Source organism: Odontomachus brunneus, unplaced genomic scaffold (assembly GCF_010583005.1).
Source record: "Odontomachus brunneus isolate Ranch 3 - 2012 unplaced genomic scaffold, Obru_v1 Obru_scaffold_034, whole genome shotgun sequence".
Lineage (NCBI taxonomy): Eukaryota > Metazoa > Arthropoda > Insecta > Hymenoptera > Formicidae > Odontomachus > Odontomachus brunneus.
The window spans coordinates 956,933-983,092 of record NW_022639484.1 but is presented as its reverse complement, the minus strand read 5'-3'; the positions used below and the strand labels follow the sequence as shown (position 1 = coordinate 983,092).

At 33.5% G+C, this 26,160-nt stretch overlaps 4 protein-coding genes across 6 annotated transcripts in view; 2 read left to right on the top strand and 2 right to left on the bottom strand.

Annotated features, from left to right (window-relative positions):
• The window catches only part of LOC116843687, an 18,333-nt gene extending 12,538 nt beyond the window's left edge, over window positions 1-5,795 (bottom strand). Inside the window, exons 1-2 of the mRNA XM_032814319.1 lie at window positions 5,295-5,795; window positions 779-912 (exon numbers count right to left, since the gene is read on the bottom strand). Of these exons, the coding sequence (XP_032670210.1) occupies window positions 779-912; window positions 5,295-5,370 (210 nt within the window). The 5' untranslated portion in view covers window positions 5,371-5,795. The remainder of the gene's footprint in view (window positions 1-778; window positions 913-5,294) is intronic.
• Window positions 5,794-8,624, top strand: LOC116843684 (glycosylphosphatidylinositol anchor attachment 1 protein). Its single transcript, XM_032814315.1, has 10 exons — window positions 5,794-5,935; window positions 6,039-6,256; window positions 6,342-6,498; window positions 6,584-6,792; window positions 6,871-7,088; window positions 7,277-7,461; window positions 7,546-7,676; window positions 7,742-7,938; window positions 8,005-8,175; window positions 8,320-8,624. The coding sequence occupies exons 1-10, from the start codon at window positions 5,794-5,796 to the stop codon at window positions 8,585-8,587; spliced, it is 1,896 nt and encodes a 631-aa protein (XP_032670206.1). The 3' UTR covers window positions 8,588-8,624.
• Window positions 8,625-8,773: 149 nt separating this feature from the next.
• Window positions 8,774-24,029, top strand: LOC116843682 (xanthine dehydrogenase). 3 transcript variants are annotated; one of them, XM_032814309.1, is made up of 25 exons: window positions 8,774-9,051; window positions 13,648-13,820; window positions 13,907-13,964; window positions 14,091-14,187; window positions 14,317-14,552; window positions 15,679-15,926; window positions 16,017-16,158; window positions 16,274-16,441; window positions 17,219-17,295; window positions 17,368-17,574; window positions 18,373-18,557; window positions 18,621-18,734; window positions 18,817-18,958; window positions 19,109-19,405; window positions 19,620-19,742; window positions 19,837-20,192; window positions 20,433-20,607; window positions 20,708-20,899; window positions 21,102-21,247; window positions 21,318-21,495; window positions 22,389-22,517; window positions 22,587-22,829; window positions 23,076-23,330; window positions 23,484-23,651; window positions 23,762-24,029. In XM_032814309.1, the coding sequence occupies exons 2-25, from the start codon at window positions 13,668-13,670 to the stop codon at window positions 23,804-23,806; spliced, it is 4,134 nt and encodes a 1,377-aa protein (XP_032670200.1). In that variant the 5' UTR covers window positions 8,774-9,051; window positions 13,648-13,667; the 3' UTR covers window positions 23,807-24,029. The 3 variants fall into 3 exon arrangements, with proteins under 3 accessions (XP_032670200.1, XP_032670201.1, XP_032670199.1); XM_032814310.1 differs by having other exon boundaries at window positions 13,637-13,820; XM_032814308.1 differs by lacking the exon at window positions 8,774-9,051 and adding an exon at window positions 13,084-13,290 and having other exon boundaries at window positions 13,637-13,820.
• Window positions 24,030-24,331: 302 nt separating this feature from the next.
• LOC116843686 (trafficking protein particle complex subunit 4) lies at window positions 24,332-25,541 on the bottom strand. Its single transcript, XM_032814318.1, has 2 exons — window positions 25,153-25,541; window positions 24,332-24,928 (listed from the first exon to the last, which is right to left on the bottom strand). The coding sequence occupies exons 1-2, from the start codon at window positions 25,325-25,327 to the stop codon at window positions 24,450-24,452; spliced, it is 654 nt and encodes a 217-aa protein (XP_032670209.1). The 5' UTR covers window positions 25,328-25,541; the 3' UTR covers window positions 24,332-24,449.
• Window positions 25,542-26,160: the final 619 nt, after the last annotated feature.

Here is a 26,160-nt window from a genome sequence, read left to right as displayed (position 1 = left end):
AATATTTAATGACAGCTCGATACTCGATTTTGTCCATTTTCACAAAAACACTCACATCAACTTACTCAAACGACTGTTACATAACAACTGCGAGTCCAAAATGGCTGAAACTTCGGTGAGTAACTGTCAACAGATGAACAACGAAATTCACTAGCTTTTATTTACAAGTGCTGCTATCTTCACGTTGAGGTCGGAAACTTTTCAGACCACCCTCGTATATAACAGAAATATTAAAAATAACATTTCTATATTATGACTTCAACGTTTAGGGATATTATATTATCCAGTAACAGTTTAAAAACATTTATAAAATATTATTCCAAAATATTTATAAAATCTACATAAAATCTACATAAAATGTTCCAAAATATTGATTTAATGTTTCTTGTTTACTGGGTTGTTAGATCCATGTCGTATTTGCACCGACAGTATCTACGAACTAAGCAAGAATAAAATGTAAATGTAAATGGATTCTTGGGTCAACATGTTAACGAATAAATGTTGATAATAAATGTATCATAAATAGTCAAATATTACATTTATTAATTCATTTAATGAAGTGTTTCGCTAAATCACATTAAATATGGGCTAAATTCATCTTGCATGCTGTCGTTGGAAGCATCGTTCTATTTTTTTTTTGGCATATAATAAGCGATATACGATGCTTTCAGCATGAAAGCGTGCAAGACGAACTTAGCTATGCACTATTATTGCATTAATTCATCAAAACCTAGCATAGCGCTGTATTAGTTTTTCCAATAGAAAAAATTCATATTACTTTATGAAGTGGCTGTTCGGCGGACCACGATTGGCATCGGAAACCAGCAACAGTTGTCATAAGGGAGCCTTTATACTCGGTTCCGAGTTGAGACAACTTGCATTTGGATAAATCAGTTCTCGATGCATTGTAAGCTAGAAAAAGATGAACGTAATAATAAGTCTGTTCGATTACGCATAATCGAATAGACATTACCCAGTAAGCAAGGAACATTATATTAACGTTTAGAAACGTTGACTTCATGTACATTGTTTGGACATTTTTTAATAATATTGTATTTATATTTTTCACATGTTATTTTTCTGAATATGATTTTTCTGGATGTTGTTTAAAAGTTTTAAAAACATTACAAAAAATATATTTTTTAAATGTTACTTTAACATTTATTTGAGATCAATGTAACATCTTAAAAATATTTCTGCCGATTAAAACATTATGGCAACCCTATTTCAATATTATTAAAACTTCCAAATCGCGGTCAAAATATGTTCATAATGATGTTTGATACAATATTAAACACAACATTTGACAATATTACAAGTTCTTCAATATCATTGTAGCAACGTTGTATTAATGATTTCTTGCTTACTGGATATCCCATACAGCACAGAAACGTTGAATCCATATCTTATAAATATTTAATTTCAACATTGAGATGTTGTATCAACATTGCAAAATATAAATTCAACGTTGAAGAAACGTTATAGAAACATCTAATGTCCGCTGAATTGCAATACCTTATAAATGTCTATAAGACGTTGCAATTCAACATTCGAAAAACATCCCAAGTAGCAGACAGCCGTGATAATGACGTGAATTTTACATCCTCTGTTACATCATTTATTCTTTAAGTTAATTAAATAATGACGTTTTTTTGATGGTCCTAAATCACAGACATCCAACCAGAGACATCATATGTATTATATCTTAATAATGACATTTTTTTACATAAAAAGACGTACAATGATGTATGACACTGATTAAAAAAATATATCTTGTAGAAACGATTACAACTAGTTAGCTTATGTTGATTTTAAATGAAATGTAGTTCTTTTATTTGATTTCTCACTATTTTTGCATCTAAAAATTTACTTAATATCCCATACAGCAATATCCCATACACAAATCTTCAAAGAACGTTCTAAGGATATTTTAAGGACATTGATACATTCTAAGAACGTCCCAGAACATTCTCTGAAGATTTTGTGCTATTTGGGACTGGTCGGATGCGAATTCCAGATTCTTAGCCCATACAGCACGCAAACGTTGAATCAACATTTCAGAAACGTTACGTTGTGACATTGCAATCCCAGTAAGCAAGGAACATTAAATTAACGTTTAGAAACGTTGACTTCATGTGCATTGTTTGGACATTTTTTAATCATATTGCATTTATATTTTTCACATGTTATTTTGCGATATGATTTTTCTGAATGTTGTTTAAATGTTTTAAAAACATTACAAAAAATATATTTTTCAAATGTTACTTTAACATTTATTTGAGATCAATGCAACATCTTAAAAATATTTCTGACGATTAAAATGTTATGGCAACCCTATTTCAATATTATTGAAACTTCCAAATCGCTGTCAAAGTATATTCATAATGATGTTCGATACAATATTAAACATATTTGACAATATTACAGATTCTTGAATATCTTTTTAGTAACATTATATTAATAATTTCTTGCTTACTGGGATAAAACTTCTTTTCCATATCTCTACCTTTAAATTTTAAAAGATAATAATTTGTTCATTGTTGTTTCAATGTTGTAGCAACATAAAGAAGCAATATATTAGGTGTACAAATTAATTTTCGGCCTTTTTTACCAACTTTAACATTTATTTATAAAAACATTAATACAAACTCAATTTTCAAAGTAATCTCCTTCGCTTTCTATTTCATTTTTGCCACCTCTCAGGCAATTGTCGGATTCCAGATCGGAAAAATGATGGTGGTTTTGATTCAATGAATTCATCGAAGTTTTTTTCGACCTGTTCAACTGACTTGAATTAAGAATCAGTTAGGTGGTTGTAAGGATCGAAATAGGTGGTAATCAGAAGGGGCTAAGTCTGGAGAATACTCCGCATGAAGAAGAATTTTCCAGCCTAAATCTGAAATGGTTTCCAGAATTTGTTTTGCTGTGGACCGGGCGTTATTCTGCAGCAGTATCATCGTCCTTCTCCCACTGTCAGTAAACGGTCTTTTTTCTTCAAGTGTGTTATTCACACGGATCAGCTGTTGTTGGTAAAGCTCAGATGTGGCGGTCTGACCAGGTCGAAGCATCTCATAGTGGATCACGCCTTTCTGATCCCACCAAATACATACCCAGTAAGTAAGGAACATTAAATTAACGTTAAAGAAACGTTGACTTTATGTGCATTGTTTGGACATTTTTTAATCATATTGCATTTATATTTTTCACATGTTATTTTGCGATATGATTTTTCTGAATGTTGTTTAAATGTTTTAAAAACATTACAAAAAATATATTTTTTAAATGTTACTTTAACATTTATTTGAGATCAATGCAACATCTTAAAAATATTTCTGCCGATTAAAACGTTATGACAACCCTATTTCAACATTATTGAAACTTCCAAATCGCAGTCAAAGTATGTTCATAATGATGTTCGATACAATATTAAATACTATATATTTGACAATATTACAAGTTCTTAAATATCATTGTAGTAACGTTATATTAATGATTTCTTGCTTATTAGGTAGCAACACGTTTTTTGCATAGATGTTCGGTTTTCGGTGCTCGTTGATGGACGGACCTATGATTTTCGCCTCTTAGGATTATCGTACAATATCTATTTTTCATCACAAGTAATAATTTTGTGCAAAAAAATCCTTTTTTTTAACCTGGAGAGCAAGGAGAGCGCAGAATCGTGACGTCTGCTTTTATTTTCGGGAGTGAGCTCATGAGGGACCCACTGGGATTCCTTGCGAATCCTCTCCAGCTTTTGTAGGCAATAGGAAATGACTTGCTGTGTCTTCAAGTGCATTTGCAAGTTCCAGCTGAGTTTGGCAAGGATTCTCGTTCAAAATTTGCTCTAATTCCTCGTCTTCCTCTTTTTTTGGTTGATCAGGGCGTTCACTATCTTGAAGGTTGAAATTTCCCTCTCAAAACTGTTGGAACTATTTTTTACACGTACTGTACGATACAGCGTTTTCAAAGCCGAATAAATCATTTCTTTCGCCTCAGCCTCAGCATTTCTTTTAAGTTGAAACGCGAAAAGAAGGCAATGCCTCAAATGTTGCTTTTCGAACGACATCGCGTCTACAACTGATTTTTCAGTTAAGTTTACCATAAGTATTAATCTTATAGCTAAAAGATGACATTTTAAAATAACTATATGGCAGGAAAAAATTCCAATTTGAATAGGTTCTGTAGTCGATGAAATGTAGGGGCCGAGAATTAATTTGTACACCTAGAAGGAACAATATAGATTCAACGTTGGAAAGATATTTATATTTCAACATTCAATATTATAACATCTCAGCAACGTTGTTTCAATTTTCTGTGCTGCATGGGTAGTCTACCACCTTGGCTACTGCGCTATTTCTTCAACTGATACTAAGGCCAAGTTCCACAACATCCGTTTAATTTTAACTACCGAAGTCTCAACAGTGATTGGTTAATTCTGATTAACTCTTCTTAACGCTAAATGCGATTGATCAAGTCCAATGGAATTACCGGTCAGTTAAGTTAACTAGAGATTGTGGAACTGGGTCTAAGTGTCTTTTATTAATCCCATATGGAGCCGAAGTACTAATTATAATTTTCTTATAATATTATTTAATACAACCACAAAAATAAATTATTTATAGTTCAAATATTTCATATAATAAAAGATAAGTCAGAGATACATGCATAAAATATTTATGTAAAATATGTTTATCTAGAGGTTGACATTATAAAACATTACAGTTTAAAAAACATTTGAAGAGACATTTTTAAAACGTTAAAAATAATAGAATAAGTACTATTTTTTCATTAAAAAGACGTTTTTTAATGTTTGGAAAAGTGTTTTGATTTTTAATATTTAATAAACGTTTATTTTAACATTTAGAAAAACATTTTTTAAATGTTAAATAAATGTTTATTAAATATTAAAAAACAAAATATTCTTCCAAACATTAAAAATATTATTTTAATGAAAAAAAGAACGTATTCCATTATTTTTAACGTTTTAAAAAGTCTTTTAAATGTTTCTTAAATTTTTTTTTTAAATATTGTTTGCTCATTGGCATCCGTTTCTGATCCGCAATACTGTATAATATATTTATTTGACTTTCTATAAATACTAATTTGTTCAATGTTATTTCAACGTTGTTCAAAAACATAAAGAATTTAATATAGAAAAATCAATGTATATTCAACATTATGAAGATGTTTATATTTCAACATTCAACATTGCAACGTTTTCACAACATTGTTTCAACTTTCTGTGTTGTATGGGTATGCAGGAAAAAGCAACATCAAAGCATAAAAATTATTACATGAATCTCCATTAATCAGAATTAAAATCTGTGAGAAGATTATGAATGGAAAGCACTGTACGATATGCATCTTCATAAAAAATTTGATTCACAAGTAACACTGCGTATGTAGGAATGAATCTTCTCGAACAACCAGTTTGTATTCGAAAGGTTTCCCGCTCGAAAAGATCTCCGCTGGACTACGCCTCAGTGCAGTCAACTGTAACTGCGCAAACAGTTCTCTTATTTTCGTTGTATTGCGTAATTATGCATTTCTTCGATAAATTGAAATATAAAAAAGTTCAATTAAATAACAATTAAATAACAATTAAATCCGTGCAAAATTGAGCGCGAATGAGCGAGAAGCTTTTTGGAAAATTCGACTCTAACTATAAACCGTATTATGAAATGATGATTGCATGTTTGCGAGGTTATGTGTCTACATTGTTGTGACAAGCGAAGCTGGTCTCTTTAACTCCCGAGTAGCTTCGATTACGTTGGATTTTGTGAAACGAGCCAGATGGGTTTGCTAACAGATCCCAGAGCTGGAACCGGCAAGATCATAAAGCTGTTATTAAAATGGGAGAAGCTATTGTGCTTTACATTGTACGCGGGAGGAGTGATATGGTTGATGCTCTTGGCGTTGCCGGCATTTAACGATAGTGCGTTTTCGTTAGATAAGAACATCGCAGAAATGAAATGCAATTGCGCGATTGCATAATTTGAATCTTTCATACGCAAATCACGCGCTTATTTACCTTTCAGATACCTACTTTTCGGAGAATGCCCTACTGCCTGGATTAGTCACAAAGGAGAGTAATATGGAGCACACATCTAAGCAGTACTACTATGAACTAGTTCATGAAATGCGAAGATATCCGGATAGTATGCCTCATGCATGGTTGTCAGCAAAATTCAGTCAGCTTCATTTAGATGTGTTTACGCATAACTTTTCCTTGATCTATCCATTCCAAGAACAGAAGGTATAGAAGCAACGATTGTAACCTAAAATGATATATGACAGTACAATTTCTTATTTTGTTCACACATGAATGCCATGATTTACAGTTTACAGGTCAAAATATTTATGGTATTGTTAGAGCTCCACGAGCTGCCAGTACAGAAGCTATAGTTGTCAGTGTGCCATATAGGCCTACTAATAGCATTTATTTGGATACAGCACCTTCAATAGCGCTATTACTTGCATTTGCAAAGTTCTGTAGAAGTGAGTTTTCTTTCAGTAATGCTATATTGTTGTTGGGCAATTAGCAGATAGTAATACATTGATTGTCTTGATCATCTTTTTACAGAACAGAAGTATTGGGCAAAAGATATAATATTTCTTGTAACAGAACATGAGCAGTTGGGTATGCAGGCATGGTTAGATGCATACCATGGTGTTACTAGTGGTCAGGAAGGAATATTGATGGCAGGAGATTTGTCAGGAAGAGCAGGATCTATTCAAGCTGCTATCAATTTAGAGTTCCATGCAATGAAAATTACATCAATTGATGTTAAGGTAAATATCTAATATCACAATTCTGCTATATTCTTTATCATAGTGTGTCTATAACCTGATTATTGTTCTCATTATTAGATAGAAGGACTAAATGGGCAGTTACCTAATTTGGATCTCTTTAATTTAGCACAAAATATGATAGCCAAAGAAGGAATTCGACAGTCCTTCCAAGGTCGGTTTGATGTCAATTATAGAGATAAATTTAGAAGCTGGTGGTATCACTTTAATACATTAATGAGTATGATAGCAACACAAGCTACTGGAATTCCAACTGGTAATCATGGACTCTTTCATAGGTATGACAGTAAATATATCATTAAAATGAGAATATGACAATACAATGGAATCTCTGTGAATAAGAAATAAGCAAATCCTAAAAATTGCCACTTAATCATCTTTTTCATTTTGTTTTCATGCTTATTTTTTTGTCTTTGATATATTATTAATTCCTATACTTAATTAAAGATGTAACTTATCTCCATAGATTTGGCATAGAAGCTATTACATTAGAAGGCTTTGAGAAATCTGGACAAGGATCAGAAGCGAATTTCTATCAAGTAGGACGAGTAGTAGAGAGCATAGTACGATCGCTTAATAATTTGTTGGAACGTTTTCATCAATCATATTTCTTCTATCTATTGCCATCCACCGATCGATATATTTCTATTGGTAAGGAGAAGGAAGGAAATGAAATTCTGAATATCTTCATTATTTCTAATAAATTATTGTGACTAAATGAAAATTACATTGCAGGATTATACATGCGACCTTTGGTGCTAATAATCACCAGTGTGTTCATAAAGGCGTTTTCTATTTGGCAAATATTGCAAACCTCCAGTAGTTCTGATGAGACAAAGAGGGACAAGCAGAGCTCAACGAACAAGGTATTACAACTTCTCGTTTAATAAACATGTATTTCTACTTGTAAAGTCTCTTCCTCTGAGTGTAGATTGAAGAATTCGACATTGGAAGTGTCGCATCCGAGGTACTGTGGGCACACATATTCGGAGTATTAGTAATGGCTTCCCCTCGTTTCTTCACTTTAATTGGCTCGCAAATATTGAACTTGCATACAGAAGATACACTGTATGCCAGTTTCGCCCTTATCACGATTCTCACGTTGTTGTGGCGGCTTTATTTGCGAAGGTGAGAATAACAAGGTATCAATCTCTCAGTTCCACACGTGTCGCTACATACGAATATAATTTTTAGGTCGGTCAGATACGAAGATCTGTCCCTTATCTGCGTTATCGCATCAATCGAGCTTGCTACTGCGTTGATGTGCATAGCGATGCACAACTTTTCATTAGCATTACTGACTGCCGTTGTATATGTGCCAGTCGTTTTGCTAATAACACCCCGCCATGAGTCCGTCAAGTTCAGGTTAGTCAGAAGTTACTCGAAATCCAGTTGTTTTACCGATTCCGTCGTGCAAATGCTCGACGTTGATTAATTAGCGGTTGCAGTTTCAACGATCTCGATTTCAATATCATTAAATTCGATATCAAGGTCCTCGATATTTTGCAGGTTTCGTGGCTGTCTGTACGTCGCGTGGATCGTACTGCATCCGTTCATCGCGTCGGCAATCGTCGTGCTGGGTTACACGTATTTCAATTTCTTTACCGATCCGATCGTGTCGTTGCTCTTTAGGAGCTACTACGCCAACAAGCAGGCGATCGTGTTCAGTATCGTTGACTCCATGATATACGGCAATTGGTTCTACAACATCAGTACCGCCGTTATGCTACCGATTTGGCTGTTGTTTTGGAACGTCATGCGCTCCAGCGCTGCGTGATGATGATGATTTCGTAATAAAACGATTATAAAACTCACGGTTGTCTTTGCATCAACCTACTTCAAGACCGGCCTGGACGAGTCCTCGAATCGTTATCCAATTATATCAATGACGAGACGGCCGATATATTCGCGATGATACAAGATACAGCTCGAGGATAACTTTGTTTGTTCTCTCCGTGTAATGAACTGAAAATTAAAAAAAAAAAAAAACGAAAGAAGATAAAAGAAGTGCTTCTCGAAAACAGTTGCAAGGAGCGATTATTTTCTCGCGAGAGTTCACAGATTTGTCAATAACATCGCGTGCGCGTCAACCGATAGATATAACATATCTTTCGACACGATAACCCGCGTGACATTCTTATTGCCGGATTTGCTCGACTAGTTTATGGCGTACAGCGAGCGCAGTAACATCGTGCGATCGCTCCGGACGGTTGTATTGTATAGGGAACGGAGAAAATAACGGTGCGTATGTTGTTTTTTTTTTTACACAAATTATGTAACGACATTGTGCGTTGTGTCGGCATACGTATACGTATGCCGTTATATTACGTAACGATATATCATGTAACGTTATATCATGTAATTAAACGAATACAATCGTATGCTCGACCATCCGCATTTCTCTTATTGTCGTAACGCTCAGTATCGCAATCGAGCATCATGGGACGTAATTAGTGGGGGAGTGTAAACTCTCTGATTGTTCTTCGTTGTGCTTCCATTCATTATTATCGTAAAAAGATCTTAATCGATAAATAGTGCTTAAACGCTCCTAGTGCCTCGGTTTATTCATTTTTTATTCAAACGATTTTGTTACTCAATACTTCGTAGAATCTCGTTACGTATATACATGGTTTGTGCGTAATCAGTTACATAAGAGTTAGTATATTTCTGGCATTCCAATCCACATTCATTAGACGAGTGCACGCAGGCCCGGTAACGAGAGGATGAGTTTTTTAACGGCATTGTAGTCAAGATGTTTTCTTAGCGATAATCTTAACCGAGAGGAATTCTCTTATCGTCATTTTTTTCTAAATTACTTTCACACGAATATCTAGGTAACAAAATTTTAAGTGTAATCTTTCCGATACTTCGAAGTTTGCTTAAAATTTGTCGAAAGATAAAGGGGTATCTTATCTGACTGTTATTTGTATATTCCATTTACTCTGATTTATGTCAATTTTTTCTCACGATATTTCCACACATCGATTAATTTCTCGTTCAAAAATGTGCGACACAAACTTGGGCACAATGTCCTCATTGCCAAGTTCCGCATTCTATAACACTTCGTCATTTTAAGCGCAAATAAACGCAAATACTTGTAAACGTGATAAGGTATCGTATTATATCAGTATTTTTATCTTACTTTATGTACACCTTATATTTGAACATTGCGTCATCTTTGAATGAGTCTGAGGTAACAGAAGTTTAACGTACTGGAAATCGTAAACAGTTCTTTATGGATAACGTAACAGTTCTTAATGTATGATAGCGTAACAGTTTTTTCTTACCACGAATTAAAAAAAAATTCTTTTTTACATATAATATTGCGTTTTCTGAAAATTACGTCTATGAGCAATAGATATTTTCTACAGAATAAATGCAAATCTTTCATTATTAACTATCACTTATTTACTTTTGTAAACTTATTTCTTATTATCCAACGATGATCGTCTCTAAACAAATGTAAAGAATTTTTAAGTACAAGAATTATTTTACGCTCATTTACTAAGGATAATATGCATATTAATGTGCTATAAATCACGTATATATGGTGTTTATTACATGTATTATTGTCATATATACTCTTTAAATTTTTTGGGATTAAGTTTCAAAAGGGGTGGATATTCATTCTAAGCGATAGTGAAAATACTGCTACTCTAAATGGAGTGATATTTCATTTTTCATAAGAGTAAATATTTCACTTTAAGTGAAGTGAATTTTTACGATTAGGTAAAAAGGAAAATATCTAGTTTTATAGTGTTTGTAGTTGCTAATGACTTTAGTTATTGCAATCTTTTTAATGGTGTATCATTTAATTAATTAATTCCACCTATTAATATGCTTGGAAAAATTCGCTGAGTACAGTGGGACTTGAAACTCCTGACTCTTGAGCTATTCACCTTACTCACTGAGTCACTGCTAGTAAATGATTTAAATGACTCTTACATAACGATACATGTGCTGTTTGCGAATCATTCACTCTTTCACAATTGAAAATTCACTCCATACGAGTGAAAAGTCACTATAACTCAGGTGATGGTCGTCACTTCGTTTGTTTAAGGAAAATTCATTCTACGACACAAAGTGAAAATTTTCACTGCACAATATAATGTCCTGTTAAAAAAAATTGATAGAGAACGATAGAATAAAATAATCGTTTTCTATCGTTTTGAATATGGATTTTGGTTCGTGAATTCACAAATGTGAATAGTATTCTATCGAATACAATAGAATACAACAGATAGTGATAGAATTTCTATCACTTTCCTATAGAATACAAAATCGTGTATAACCAGATAAAATACGATAGGATTCATATCTGAGCTTGCGAGAGTCAATGATACAGCTTAAAGAAAACGATTCAAATTGATAGAAATCCTACCGTTCTCAATCGTTCTCTATCAATTTTTTTTTAATAGGGTGAAGGAATTCATTCTATAAGTCACTCTAATTCGAGTGACTCGGCTGTCACCTCATTTTTCGAGTGAGATTTTTATTTCAAGAAATTTAGAAAGTATGATACAAAATTAAAAGATATTATAAAGGATAATGAAGGATCAAAAGTGCAGATATTATACGCTTATAATTTAACAAATACGTTTCGACCATGTGATACTATTCACATTTCCTCTTCAGTCGATTATTATAATGACAATACATAATTAGATAAGTCGCAGGATTATGATGTTTTCGTGTTTTTCGCGGTATTGGTTAGATTCAAGAAGAATCTCAAATTTGTCATATCAGCGTTCGCAGGCTACGTGAGATTAAAATAAAAAACCAACCAAAAAACTCACAATCAAAATAACTCCAACACACAAATTGGGTGCATAATACATTAGAAATAAAAAATTCTTACCTCAGACATGAAAAAAGAGTTCTGTCGGCTCAACAGTCCCGAACAGAGAAAAAACTTTGTAATCCCGTGTAACGATCGTGGAGAACGGATTAGAGTGCGGAGACAAATCTAAATATTGGCTAAAAGCAGAATCAACAAAGAGAAGACAAGAGGCGGTTTGTCAAACTAAGTGTTACACAATATAACCAAGTGGATACACAATTCGTAATAAGAGACGAAGAAATTGAAAATAAAGAAAAGATTGGGGAACATCAGAACCACTTATCCATATCCAGCAGAGGAAAATAAATATTGTCCAACTCGTTAATGTCAGACCGAAAAGTCAAACTTTATTTTTAATATATATTATTTCTGAGATAAGCCGCTTATGATAATTTGGTTTAAGTATGCGTATGATACAGCTTCCAGCTAGCAATGGTTCTGAATTTCTCTTGTAGAATTCTCATTGCGATACAATTGTGCGAAGACGCTTTCCAAATATCATTCGAAAGTTAAAAATCTCGAGCGCCTATATATTAATAATAAACGTTAAGCAACGATAAATAAAAAGAAAGAAAGAAAAACTGGAGATTATTGTCTAGATAGTTAAACCTGCGCAAACAAATTTTGAATAGAGTTTGCTACAAATTTTTGATGGCAGAAAAGCAACAAATCCAATACAGGATTTGATTATGTTGACAAACTACCGCCAAAAATATGACAGAGTCTGCTGACAGGTAATCCGGACAAATTAGTGGCAGAGCCCGTAACAATCTGACGATAGATTGTTGCAGAAACCGAGTAGACCCCGTTGTGCGAAGAATCTGCGCTGTTTCTACTGTTAATCTACTCGCATTGCCTGTCAGCAGACTCTAACGTCAAAACACGAGCTGAATATGGACATAAATGGCTATAATTTTAATATGAAATTCTGATGAAATTTGCTGATAATCTGCACGCCCTCTGCTATCAATTTGTTTACTGAGTGCATATCCCTGGTGAAAATAAAACGCTTTATAAGCCGTTCGATGATAGTTTCTTAAGAGTTCTTAAGAAGTTTATACACTTTCAAATTTTGTATGAACGCTTACTCAATGCCGTTGGATTTTGAACGCTTTCAGAACGCTTATCAATTGTATATAACATTTCGTGAAAGTTCTGCAATGCTGAAGCAACGCTTTTCAAAGTACACTTAATAAACGCTGATACACCTTCGTGCAGAGAGTTTGCTCAGACTTTTCAAATGTTTAAAAAACGCCGTAAACGCTGTATTGTTGCAATTTCCGCTCTACAAACTCTCTACTGACAATTCTAAATTCTCAACAAACTCCCGCAAATGCTTACGTAAATGCTAAACAAACGTTTGAAACTTCTTATTTTCGTCAGGGTTTTTCAACATGGAGAATTACGTTTCACTGCTGTCGTATGTCGTGTTTCACTACTGCTGTTGCACTTGTTCATTGTCCAGTTTCAAGTAGACTAAACAATACGGAGCTGACTCATCAGCTGTTCGGGAGTTATTAGCTTAATCAGTCATAATCTATTTCGACATGGTGGAGGTTGGTATAAGTAGTGAAACGGAGTCGTGCTCAGAACAGTCTCGATATTAAAGCATAATATTGAATGTACAAAACAAGTAGACGGTAGAGAAGTAGAAAAATAGTCAATTATCGCGTGCATACGCGCGTGTCGATGCACGTGTTATCTGTGAAATGTGTTATCGGCGATTACATCGTTCGCGCAATCCAGAAGAATGGCGATTTTTATTGCGTTCGCGATAACGCCACACTTGTTGCGCAGCGTGAAAATTATACCATAATTGCATCTTTTACCTCGACGAAATAGATAAAATTTACCGCGGATCGCTCGATTTTCGCTTGCGACATTTGTCCTGCCGAATAGAGTGTCTCAATTGTGTGCATTGTGAAAGAAATTGCGTTTATTGCCGGCTGTTGTCGGCGCGGCTATATTTATAACGGGCCATTAAAGGATTTTTGCAGGAATACACATCAGTCTGAAGATGGAAGAGCTGTTAATCAATCAAACGACTTCTTTGTGCAATGGGAATGTAAGATGTAATGGGTATGAAGCAGCTTCATCGATGACGAGCAATAACGAGCCACGGGAAGCGCCGGTGTCGAATACTCTCGTGTTTTACGTAAACGGGAAGGAGGTGCGACAGGCTTATTTTTCTCATAATGTGATTTATTATTGTTTTTGAATACTAAATATTAAAATATTGTGTCGTGATCTCTCTAGGTATCGGACAAGGATGTTGATCCACAATGGACGCTCCTGTGGTATCTTCGCAACAAGCGTATCCTTTTCCAAGTTTATGGATTCGTACTTCTTCGTGAGAAATGACAAAAATGGGATGATAACAAAAATGACAAAATAATGTAGTTACATTGATATATTTATCCTTGATTATAGATGTATCTAGTTCAGTTAACTGGCACAAAACTCGGTTGTGCGGAAGGAGGCTGTGGAGCATGCACTGTTATGATCTCAAAATTCGACCGCGCCGCCAACAAAATTATGTATCCTTATTTTGCCAACTCATCGTCAAGAGACGGACACGTTATTCTTATAATCATATTTATTTTATAATTATTATAAAATATTTAATTCCTTAATGTTCTTCTTATCGCGCGAATCTCTCGAGACAGTCATATGGCCGTTAATGCGTGTTTAACACCAGTATGTGCTATGCACGGTTTGGCTGTAACTACTGTGGAAGGTATTGGTAGCACACGGACAAAGTTGCACCCAGTGCAAGAACGTATCGCCAAGGCGCACGGATCGCAATGTGGCTTTTGCACGCCTGGTATAGTCATGTCGATGTATGCTCTTTTACGCAGCATACCGAAGCCGACCATGGAAAATTTGGAAGTCGCGTTTCAAGGTAATGCGTCCGAGAGTGAGGAAAATTATTTACCAGCGTTGGGCATTATCGATTAAAGTTCTTTGCCAAAAATAATCGGTGAATTAATAATTAAAATTATTCAATAATTATATATGTAACCATAAATAGTTTAATCGAATGATGAAATCAATTATTAATCAGTGTATTCAGTATCAATCATTACAATCAGTGTTAAGTCACATTAAAGTTTGATTAATAATTAATTTCATTAATCTGAAATTATTTGCAATTTTATATATAACGATTAATTTTGATTATTGAGTTGCTAATTATTTTAATGAAAATAAAAATTGTAATACATGTAGTAACGTGGCTTCCTTCCCTGGGAAAGCAACTTTTGAAAAGTATCGGTATCTTTTGAGGAAAATAGTTTATCGTTATCGTTATTCAGTTTGAAACGTAACTTGTTATTGTTATCGTTATCGTTAATGTTAGGTAATTATTCAAGAAGTAATTATTTTTTCTCTAATTTTTTTGCTAAGCAGCACAAAATATGTTAGTCTAATATTAAACTTATAGCGGCCAATATAGAATCTGTAACGGCCAACTGTTGGCCAATTAATATGTGCTGTTCGGGTTTACAATTCTCAACAATTCTTACGTTATTTTTCTCATTAAGTTTTGAAGACCTTTTTTTATTATATACTACCGCTTATTCCACATAAATGTACGTAATATACGTAAATGTACGTAAATGTCCATGTGTAAAATAATGTAAAAATAATGATTATTCCAAATAGTATAAGTATCTAAAATATATCTTAAAGACATTCTAAAAACGTCTAAAACAAGTAGAATATCTTTCAAACGACTCTAAAATATCTTTTAACGATTTTATATTCTTATGTAAAATCGCTATATATTATATTATCTTTAGCGATTTATTTGCTAACATTTATGTGCTGCAAGATATTCATAACCGTTACTAATGAAAGACGTAATGTCATTATTAAGTCGTTATTGTGAACAAAGTAATTTATAACGGTAACATTTTAAGCAACGCATTACTTTCTCTGCTTCCTCGTCAATATTGCTCTACATAGTCGACCTGAATAATTGCAGGTGGGAATTAGCTATGCGTTTCTTACATACGTGTAATTTCTAGGCAATCTATGCAGATGTACAGGATACAGACCGATTATAGAGGGATTTAAGACTTTCACGGAGGAATGGGAGCAGTCGCAACTAATGGCTAACGTGCGTGATAATGATAAAAACGATACGAGAGTTTGTTCGTTGGGCGACGCTTGCTGCAAGAGGGCTTTCACGTCGGAACCAACGGAGGTTTTTAATTCCAAGGAATTCTGTCCGTATGATCCTACTCAGGAACCAATATTCCCGCCGAAATTGAAAGCAAGTTGTCATCGTTAGGAAGATGTCGCGTCAACTGACGTATTGTAAAATAGCACGAGCTGTTAATCGAGAATAACTTTCATTGTGCAGATCGAATCTAGACTGGATGAACAATTTCTGATAGTGAAAGGGACAAATGTCACTTGGTACAGACCTACGATTTTGAAGACGCTGCTCGCTCTCAAAGATCAGTTTCCGAATGCTAAAATCGTTATTGGCAATACCGAAATCGGTTCGTATGTTTTTCTTTTTTTTTTTTCGTTTTATAGAAAGTGTTGCAATATCAAGAACAAAAATGTTATAATTTATGGTGTGTATGACCTATTATATTGTTGATTGTACTACAGGCGTCGAAGTGAAATTCAAACATTTGGTGTATCCTGTGCTCATACAACCAATGCAGATAAGAGAAATGCGTGAAATCGTCGAAACGCAGAGCGCATTGAAAGTAGGTGCAAGCGTTACCTTGGTAGAGCTTGAAGAAGCATTGAAACATCAAATTAAGATTAAACCTGGTAATGTAATAAATTAGATATTATATTTTTGCAATCATTTTCGTTGTGATATACAGAGTGGGAAAAAAGGTCGGTATCTCTGAATAACTCAAAAAATATAAGTTTTATAGAAAAATGTTTCAGAGTTGAGAAAGTTACCGCCGGCATTGGCTAAGGTATATCACGCGGAGGTCGGATTTACATCTTTTTCGTGTATGAGTGTGTGTACGTGTGTGCATGTGTGGGTGAGTGGATGTGATATGACGGTCCTTACTCCTTATCTGTTCCTTATCATCGTAAACATTCACCCAATCATCCATGCATCCATCCATACACACGCACGCACGCACGCATGCACGCACTCACACACATAAAATCAGTCGGATTTACACGAAAGAGGTGTAAATCCGACTGAGCAACCTCCGCGTGGTACACCTTGGGTAATGCTAATGCCGGCGGTACTGTAACTTTCAAGTTTCATTACTCAAAAAGTACTTAATGAAAAAATATGTTATTATAGTGTTTTGGAAAGCTCTCGAGATAAGCTATAGGAATATGCAATAAAAAATAGGTGATTTTATTTGAAAAATTCAAGAGGACCTTGTCTTGATCTCGGCGAGCCACCCAAGGTCAAACTAATAATATCAATAAATAAATCTCTTTACATCCTACAACTTCTGTTTGAAACATTTTTCTATAAAACTTATATTTTCTGAGTTATTCAGAGGTACCAACCTTTTTTCCCCACCCCATATATTTCTAAAAAGCAGATAACACAGGATAATTTCTTTGCCATAGATTATAGTACAAGAATTTTCGTGGAGATAATAAATATGCTACATTGGTTTGCTGGGAAGCAAATAAGAAACGTTGCTGTGAGTAACGAATGTTCTCTTCGCATCGCTCAATGATCATTTATAAACGATAAATTTCTTTGAAATAATCAGGCGGTGGGTGGCAACATAATGACTGGCAGTCCGATATCAGACTTGAATCCGATCTTTATGGCCGCGGGTATTAAATTGAATTTAAGTAGTTTAACACACGGTAACAGAACAATACTAATGGACCATACTTTCTTCGTTGGATATCGACGTAATGTTGTATTACCTGAGGAAGTGTTAGTATCCATCGATATTCCTCTCACGAAACAGGTAATTTTAATGTACAAGCAACTTTGCAGTGTCACAAAGTCTATATATATGTATATTTACACACATACACACACACATACCATACACATACAGGGTGGGCCATTTCAATTTATCTAGCTGAATATTTCGAAAATTAAGACCGGCAGACAAAAATATTTCAGACAAAAGTTACATGGATTGATGGGGGACATAAGAAGGTATCATTGGTTTGACTTTGCGTGACCCCGCCAAGATCAAGTCAAAGTCAACTTTGCTTTTTTAAATAGAAACATACATTTTTTATTACGAAATCTTATTTTACATAAAGAAGCAAACAACTTTTGTTTGAAAATATTTTTTATCCGACCTTTATTTTCTAAGATATTTACGAAAATATCTACAAAATTACTGGTTTCAATAATTTTGTACATATTTCCGTAAATATTTTGGAAAATAAAGGTCGGATAAAAAATGTTTTCAAACAATAGTTGTTTACTTCTTTACGTAGAATAAAATTCCATAATAAAAAATGTATGTTTTTATTTAAAAAAGCAAAGCAACCTCGACCTGACCTTAGCGGGGCCACGCAAGATCAAATCAATGGTACCTTCTTATGTCTCCCATCAATCCATATTTTGTCTGAAACATTTTTGTCTGCCGGTCTTAGTTTTCGAAATATTCGGTTGGATAAATTAAAATGGCCACCCTGTATATACATACATCCATACATATATATATATATATATATATATATATATATATATATATATATATATATATATTTATTTATTTATTTATTTATTTCTGTATTTCTTGCAGAATCAATACTTTATTGCCTACAAACAAGCGAAAAGGCGTGACGATGATATCGCCATAGTCAACATGGCTCTAAATGTGTATTTCGTGCCTGACTCAAGCACAATTCAGGAAGCTCATCTTGCATTTGGTGGAATGGCACCTACTACTATTCTAGCAAGGCGGACATGTCAGAAGATGATTGGCAGGTAATATAAAAAATGTTTACGCGTCACAAGCACTTTTGCTTATATTAATATCAATGATTTCAGAAAATGGAATAAATCGATCTTGGAGGAGGTTTACGATTCTCTGATCGAAGAATTACCGTTAGAAGATAACGCACCGGGTGGAATGATTAAATATCGTCTGTCTCTTACACTCAGGTGCATTACTAAATAACTAAAAAGGAGTAAAACGTGAATTAGTGAAGCATGTTGCGTTTAACACATATCATATGTTTTGTAGCTTGTTCTTCAAAGGATTTGTGCATATCTCCAAACAATTATCGCAATATACTTCCGATGTGGAATTTCTGCCGAAGGAACTGGAAAGTGCATCGGATTGTTTCCATTATAAAGCACCAAAGAGCTCACAATACTACCAAGTGGTAATGTTTCAATATACATGGTTACAAATTATTATTAAAATATGTGAATATAATGTCTAAAAATAAATATATAATATATTTAAAGGTACGAATTATATACTATACTAATTATATACGAATTATATATTCTATAATTTTTAATATACATAGGTGCCTAAAGGCCAAGAGTCACACAATTTATTAGGACGTCCCATCGTGCATACTAGTGCATTTAAGCAAGTAACCGGGGAAGCGCTATACTGTGACGATATGCCAAAGTTTACAGGAGAATTATATCTGGCATTGGTTCTTTCTACTAGGGCACACGCAAAAATTCTAAGAGTTGACCCTACCAAGGCACTGTCCATGGAAGGAGTTGTATCATTTTTCTCTGCAAAAGATATAGCGGAAGATAGAAGATGGATAGGTCCTGTATTTCACGATGAGGAAATATTTGTGTCGGAAAAGGTAAATTATAATATAAATATTATAATATATTTATCTATATTATAATTATAATATAGATAAAGGAAAAATAACTATTACAATTTAGAAAATAATTATTACAATATAAAATGTAATATAAACATAGAATAAGTTTTACGTTTACTTCTTATCTTACATTCTTGCGAATATATGCGGTTTTAAATATTCATTTCTCCTTTTTTTTCTGGTTTTTCAGGTTACCAGCAATGGTCAAATCATTGGTGCGATTGTTGCTATTGATCAAAGCATTGCTCAAGCCGCGGCAAGAATGGTTAAAGTAGAATATGAAAATATAGAACCCATTATCATATCTCTCGAGGTATCAGGTTCATCTATTCTATACTGTGACACAACTCAGTTCGTTAATCAAAATGCACTAGTAAATATATGAACACACTCACTTCTTTTTATAGGATGCCATTAAGTACAAATCATTCTTTCCTAATTGTCCAAAGCGCATTATCAAAGGCAATGCGGAGAAAGCTTTTGCGGAAGCGGACCATGTTTTAGAAGGAGAAGTACGAATAGGCGGCCAGGAACATTTTTACTTGGAAACACACGCTGCTATCGCTGTACCTCGCGATGGGGACGAATTGGAAGTGTTCTGTTCCACGCAGCATCCCACCGAGATACAAAAATTGATTGCCCACGTTCTAAATATACATATAAACAGAGTTAACGTCCGTGTTAAGCGCTTAGGCGGCGGATTTGGCGGGAAAGAATCCCGTCCGGTGTTACTCGCAATACCAGTGGCATTCGCAGCACATAAGTACGTAAATATGTCTACTGAAATGTGCGTACGTACAGAATGTCTCGTCAAAATTTAGATATCACTTGACTTTTTACTTACAAAAATGTTTGTCATTGTCATTCTCTCAAAATTGTGTCCATAAGTCGAATAGCTATTGAGTAACTGTTTATCGATTTACTTATTTAGTTGTTTATATACTGTTCGTTATAAAATTATGCGGTGTGAATTTATGCCCTCGAACAATAATATTAAACATAGATTGCAGAAGCCAGTTCGTTGTATGTTAGACAGAGATGAAGACATGATGGTAAGTGGAACACGGCACCCATTTTTATTCAGATACAAGGTTGGATTTAATAATAATGGTTTGATTAAAGTGGTGGCAGTACACATATACAGTAATGCAGGTTACTCTCATGATTTGTCAATAGCGGTAAGTATGATTGTATAATAAAAAAAACTGACGTTTATTAAGGATTTTATCCTATTGATTCTACGTGTCTCGAGAGAATGATGATTATGAATGTCTGCAGGTATTAGAACGTGCTATGTTCCACTTTGAAAATGCATACAAAATCCCAGTGTCAGAAGTGTACGGATACGCTTGTAAGACGAATTTACCGTCGAATACAGCTTTCCGAGGCTTTGGCGGGCCACAAGGAATGTTTGTGGCTGAAAATATTATCCGACAAATTGCTAATTATTTGCAAAAGGATGTCGTGAAGGTAATGCAATTTACATTGCATAATAAAGTATCATAGAAGAAGAAACTTCCTACTTTAGAAGGAAACCAGAAACTAACCAAAAGCTAATTTAATAATTTATTAATTTAAAAGCTAATTTATTAATTTATCTTGGCATTTCCAATTTATGCTTCACAAGTGAGTGAGTACACCAAATAACTTCAAAAATCTTTTTCTTCGGCAGTTGTCCAAGTTAAATTTGTATAAAGAAGGCGACGTAACGCATTATAATCAACAACTTCTCAATTGCACTTTGGATCGTTGCTGGAACGAATGCCTAGCATCATCCTGTTATAATGAAAGATTAGCTGAGGTCCAACGTTATAATAAGTGAGTATATCGTAGTTCAACCATTGCAAACTATATTAATAATGATAAAAATCAATGATTAATCTTGCAGAGAGAATCGATTCAAAAAAAGAGGTATTGCCATTGTACCTACGAAGTTTGGTATAGCATTTACTGTACTGTTTTTGAATCAAGGCGGTGCCCTTGTACACATCTATACCGACGGCTCCGTTTTAATAAGTCACGGTGGCGTTGAAATGGGACAAGGTCTACATACAAAAATGATTCAGGTACGAGTAAAATACTTTAGTATCTTCTCTCTCAAGACGCAATCAAGACATGGATACCTTATGAGATATACAGCAGACTCCTAATTAACTGGTCTCTGCCGAACCGAATTCCAGACTAGATAAACGAATGGTCGATTAATTTGAAAACACTTACATGTTGTTTATTATTGATATATTCCAATACTTTTAATTAACACATTCAATTTGTTCGAGCCAATTTTATTTTTAACTAACGTAATCTTAAAATATAAATTTAACGACGTACACACACATACACACATACACACGCGAAGTGTGACAGCAATTTAAACAGTACAGAAAGTGTAAATACTACCTAAAGTGAAATAATTATTAGATCGCTATAGTGTGTATTCGTTGAACTCCTTTTCAGAATCTTTCAATCTTGTTTTGCTGCTAAGTTCATTGTTCCAAAAATCTGATGCACAGAAAAATCTCGATAATTAAAGCAAAGCTGGATGAGAGAGAGTTTACTGTATATTTCATATTTTATTCTATGTATTTAACATGTATATTTTTTTATTGCAAACCATACAAACTTTTTTGTTACTTGATAACATGGATATCATAGTTTCTACTATTGATAATACATTTCAAAGATAATTATATATTTTGTTAAAAAATGCAAATATACAAATATATTTTCAATATATCTTCATTTTGACATAAAAAACTGCCAGTATTATAAATCTATTTTGAGGATTCTATTATGGTACGTTTTACTGTTTTTAAATCAGATTCATTAAACTGAAAAATAATAAAAAATATCAAATAAAAAAAATATATATATAAAAGACATTATTTTATATTTATGTATTTTCAATTACACACACATACAAAATACATATAAAATACGAAATATCATATTCTGCCAGGTTGCCAGCAAAGTGTTAAAAGTAAGCCCGGATAAGATACACATAGTGGAAACGGCTACAGATAAGGTGCCGAATACATCCGCTACCGCGGCGAGTGCTGGATCCGATCTTAATGGCATGGCTATTATGGTAATGACAAATACTATCCTACTATATGCAAATAAACACTGATACTAAGTAGTTAAATTAACTTGGCAGAACGCGTGCAAAGAGATCATGAAACGACTGCAATCAATAATAGACAGCAATCCGGATAGCACTTGGGAAGATTGGATAAAGACAGCGTACTTACAGAGGATAAGCCTGTCTGCTACCGGTTTCTATCAAACGCCCAATATCGGCTATTCTTTCGAGACTAATGCGGGAGCACCGTTTAATTATTTTACATACGGCGTCGCTTGTACGGAAGTTGAAATCGACTGTCTCACCGGCGATCACGAGGTACGATTTTTTTATAATATTTGATAATAATGTAATTTTTTAGTATAATTTTTTCTCTCTTCCTTCTTGTTATTGTTTAAGTACTTTGTTAACTCTTGTTAATTTTATACATAAACTCGTTTATGTATAAGGCGTTTATGTATGTCATTAATAACGTAATTTCCAATTACGCATAACGCGAACTCAAGTTGTTAATATTTATGATGTTATTGTAAATGTGAATAATATTTTTGCATTGATACACAGGTTCTACGAACCGACATCGTCATGGATTTGGGCGAAAGTTTAAATCCAGCTATCGATATAGGACAGGTTGAAGGCGCCTTCATCCAAGGATACGGCTTATTCACAATAGAGGAAATGATCTATTCACCAACAGGGGTTTTATTCAGTAGAGGACCTGGCGCGTATAAGCTACCAGGTTTCACTGATATACCAAAGGAATTTAACGTTTCCTTGTTAAAAGGTGTTTCCAATCCGAGAGCGGTATATTCTTCAAAGGTATGACATTCTTTAACATAACTTATCATTCGAGTGTTTCTCACTTTTACAAACACTTGACAATTGTGCTAAAGTAGACTAGAATGTAATTCGAAAAAAAACGGGTGGCAATAGAGTATTATTATAATACTGTTATTGTTCAAACATTTGCAGGCTGTCGGTGAGCCGCCGCTATTTCTGGCATCGTCCGTATTCTTCGCCATCAAAGAAGCAATTCAGGCTGCGCGTAAAGATATGAATATTCACGATTATTTCAGATTAGATGCTCCTGCAACTTCCGCACATATACGCAACGCATGCATAGACAATTTGACAATGAAGGTAATGTACCGACAATTTCTTCCCCTATTCTTTGTATGAATTTATCTTTCAACATTATTCCCTCCCTCTTTATATGTGTATATTCTTAAAATTCTTGTATTATTTTGCAGATTAAAGAACCTGATTTGAAGAAACAGTGGAATATGGTGCCATGATAGAATCCCTGAGACAGATTCTTGATTTTGCAGTTATTTTTATATTGAAATAAAGACATATTGAAAATATATCTGTATATTCGCATTTTTAGCAAAGTAAATAATAATTTTCGAAATATATTATCAATAGTAGAAACTACTATATACATGTTATTAAGTAACAAAAAAAGTTTGTGTGGTTTGTAACATAAAAAGAATAAAGTGCTGATGCTCAAAATTAAAACTGTGTTTAGTAAATAATAACAATATAATTTATAAACTGAAATATATTATGAACTGAAATAATGTTAATTATTATACAGTGAAGCATATGTACCTACATAAATAACAAATTTTCTTTATTTACTTGTTATATACTTAATATATTACATTTAGAGTTCAAATTTTATATCTCTTACATTTCTAACATAAGAGATCTAATCTTTAAATATTTTTACAAATATTGTTATTATTATATGAATTGTCCTTAGTTATAATCTAATAACTCAACAATATTTTGGATAGAATAGATAGGAAAATATATAATTATTTAATAAAGATGAAATTTATATAGAAAAATAGTTAAGATAATTAAAAAAATTTTAATTACATATTTTTTAATAATTGTGTTAATTTATAAATAACCTATATATAATATATTTAATTATACATTGCTTATCCCAGATTTTTCAACAGTTTCCAACAGCGTCTGTAGATTAGTTTCAAATAGTTCACACCGAATAGGCATTTCTAATGCATAAAATGGATTTTTCAGTGCATAATCAGCATACAAGTCATATACTCTCTTTAACAAAATCTCCATGCCTGGTTGAGAAGGTTCAGCTACTATCATGAACTTAATGCCTGTCAATGTTTGGAAACAGTATAAACGAAATGTATCTGCTTCTAGTACTTCAATTCCAGAACTACGTGGTTCGGGACTTAGTTGACTTGCTATAGCAAAAAGTGGATAAAACATTGAAGCTAAAAATATTTTCTCATTTGTGGTCATCTTTGCTCGACTAAATTTTAATGTTATAGGAAAATTTTCTGACTGTTCTAACATGTTCAATGCATCTCTTCCATCTTCAAGTTCACGTCCTGTGACTGTGATTCCGTTTACAGCTGTCAATACATGACCCACTGAAAGCATTTTATTTAATCTCTTTAATAACTTATTTTAAACTTTTTGTTATACTTTACAATATTACTGCATATACTATTATTTTTCTCTCATTATATGTATATAATTCTAAATAGTACTGTTATTCTAAATAAAACATCTGATGCATATATATATATATATATATATGTGTGTGTGTGTGTGTGTGTGTGTGTGTGTGTGTGTGTGTGTGCTCTTTTCTTACCATTTATTCCATCCCTTTGCCCGAAAGCTACCATCACTTTTTTATTCTCATAATTCAATTTGATGTCCAGTGGATAATTAAAAGATTTTTCAACTTCGATTTTCGGAACATTGTGGTCATGATTGAAAATCAAACCACCAGATTTTGATACGATATAGACACCATATATCACCATTATGTATTGCACGTTTCGAAGATTATAAATATACTCATCAGGTTTTTTAGATGAGTTTATCTTATATTTCTGGTCTTTTATATCTTGTTATTAAAGAGACAAACATTTATTCTATCATCTATTTGGTTATACTGTTGAAAAGTGACAGTTCGTCTGTTTTGTCATTTCGTCTGTTCATTTTAGTTGCACCGGGATGCGTTCGGAAACATCACTTGGGTGCAGGGTTGGGCAATTTGGCGCCGCGAATGGTTTCTTACATTTTTTACGTATGAAACGTATAATACGTATAGAAACGTATGAAACGTATGAAATATATTATATATATCAAAATTCTAAGTCCCGATTTACAATAAATGTAGTAAGCTTTAAGCCGTAAGAAATTGACCAATCATAGTCGAGTATTCTTCTCATATTTGACTCAGTCAAATTGACTGTGATCAATTTCTTATGGCTTAAAGCTTACTACACCTATTGTAGATCTGGCCTTATTCCGTCTTATGTCGTTAAAAGCGAAATTCTAACCTAATAAATAATCGAATAAGTTATGTTATATAAATAAAGTGTTTCAAAAATAATATACGAATAATATATGAATGAAATATACGAATAATATACGAAAAAATAATATAAGTAAGTAACTATTACAGCCCATAAATCCAAATAAATTGTTAGATATTGACAATTTCTTTCTATTCTTTTAGATTTTATAATGAGCGCGGATAAAATGAAACAAGCCAAATACGAGTTGAAACGTTCTCATCCTAATTCAGATGAATTAATTAATTTAGCTTTGGCAAAATTTTTCTTTGGCTGCAACATATCTTTTAATGTTG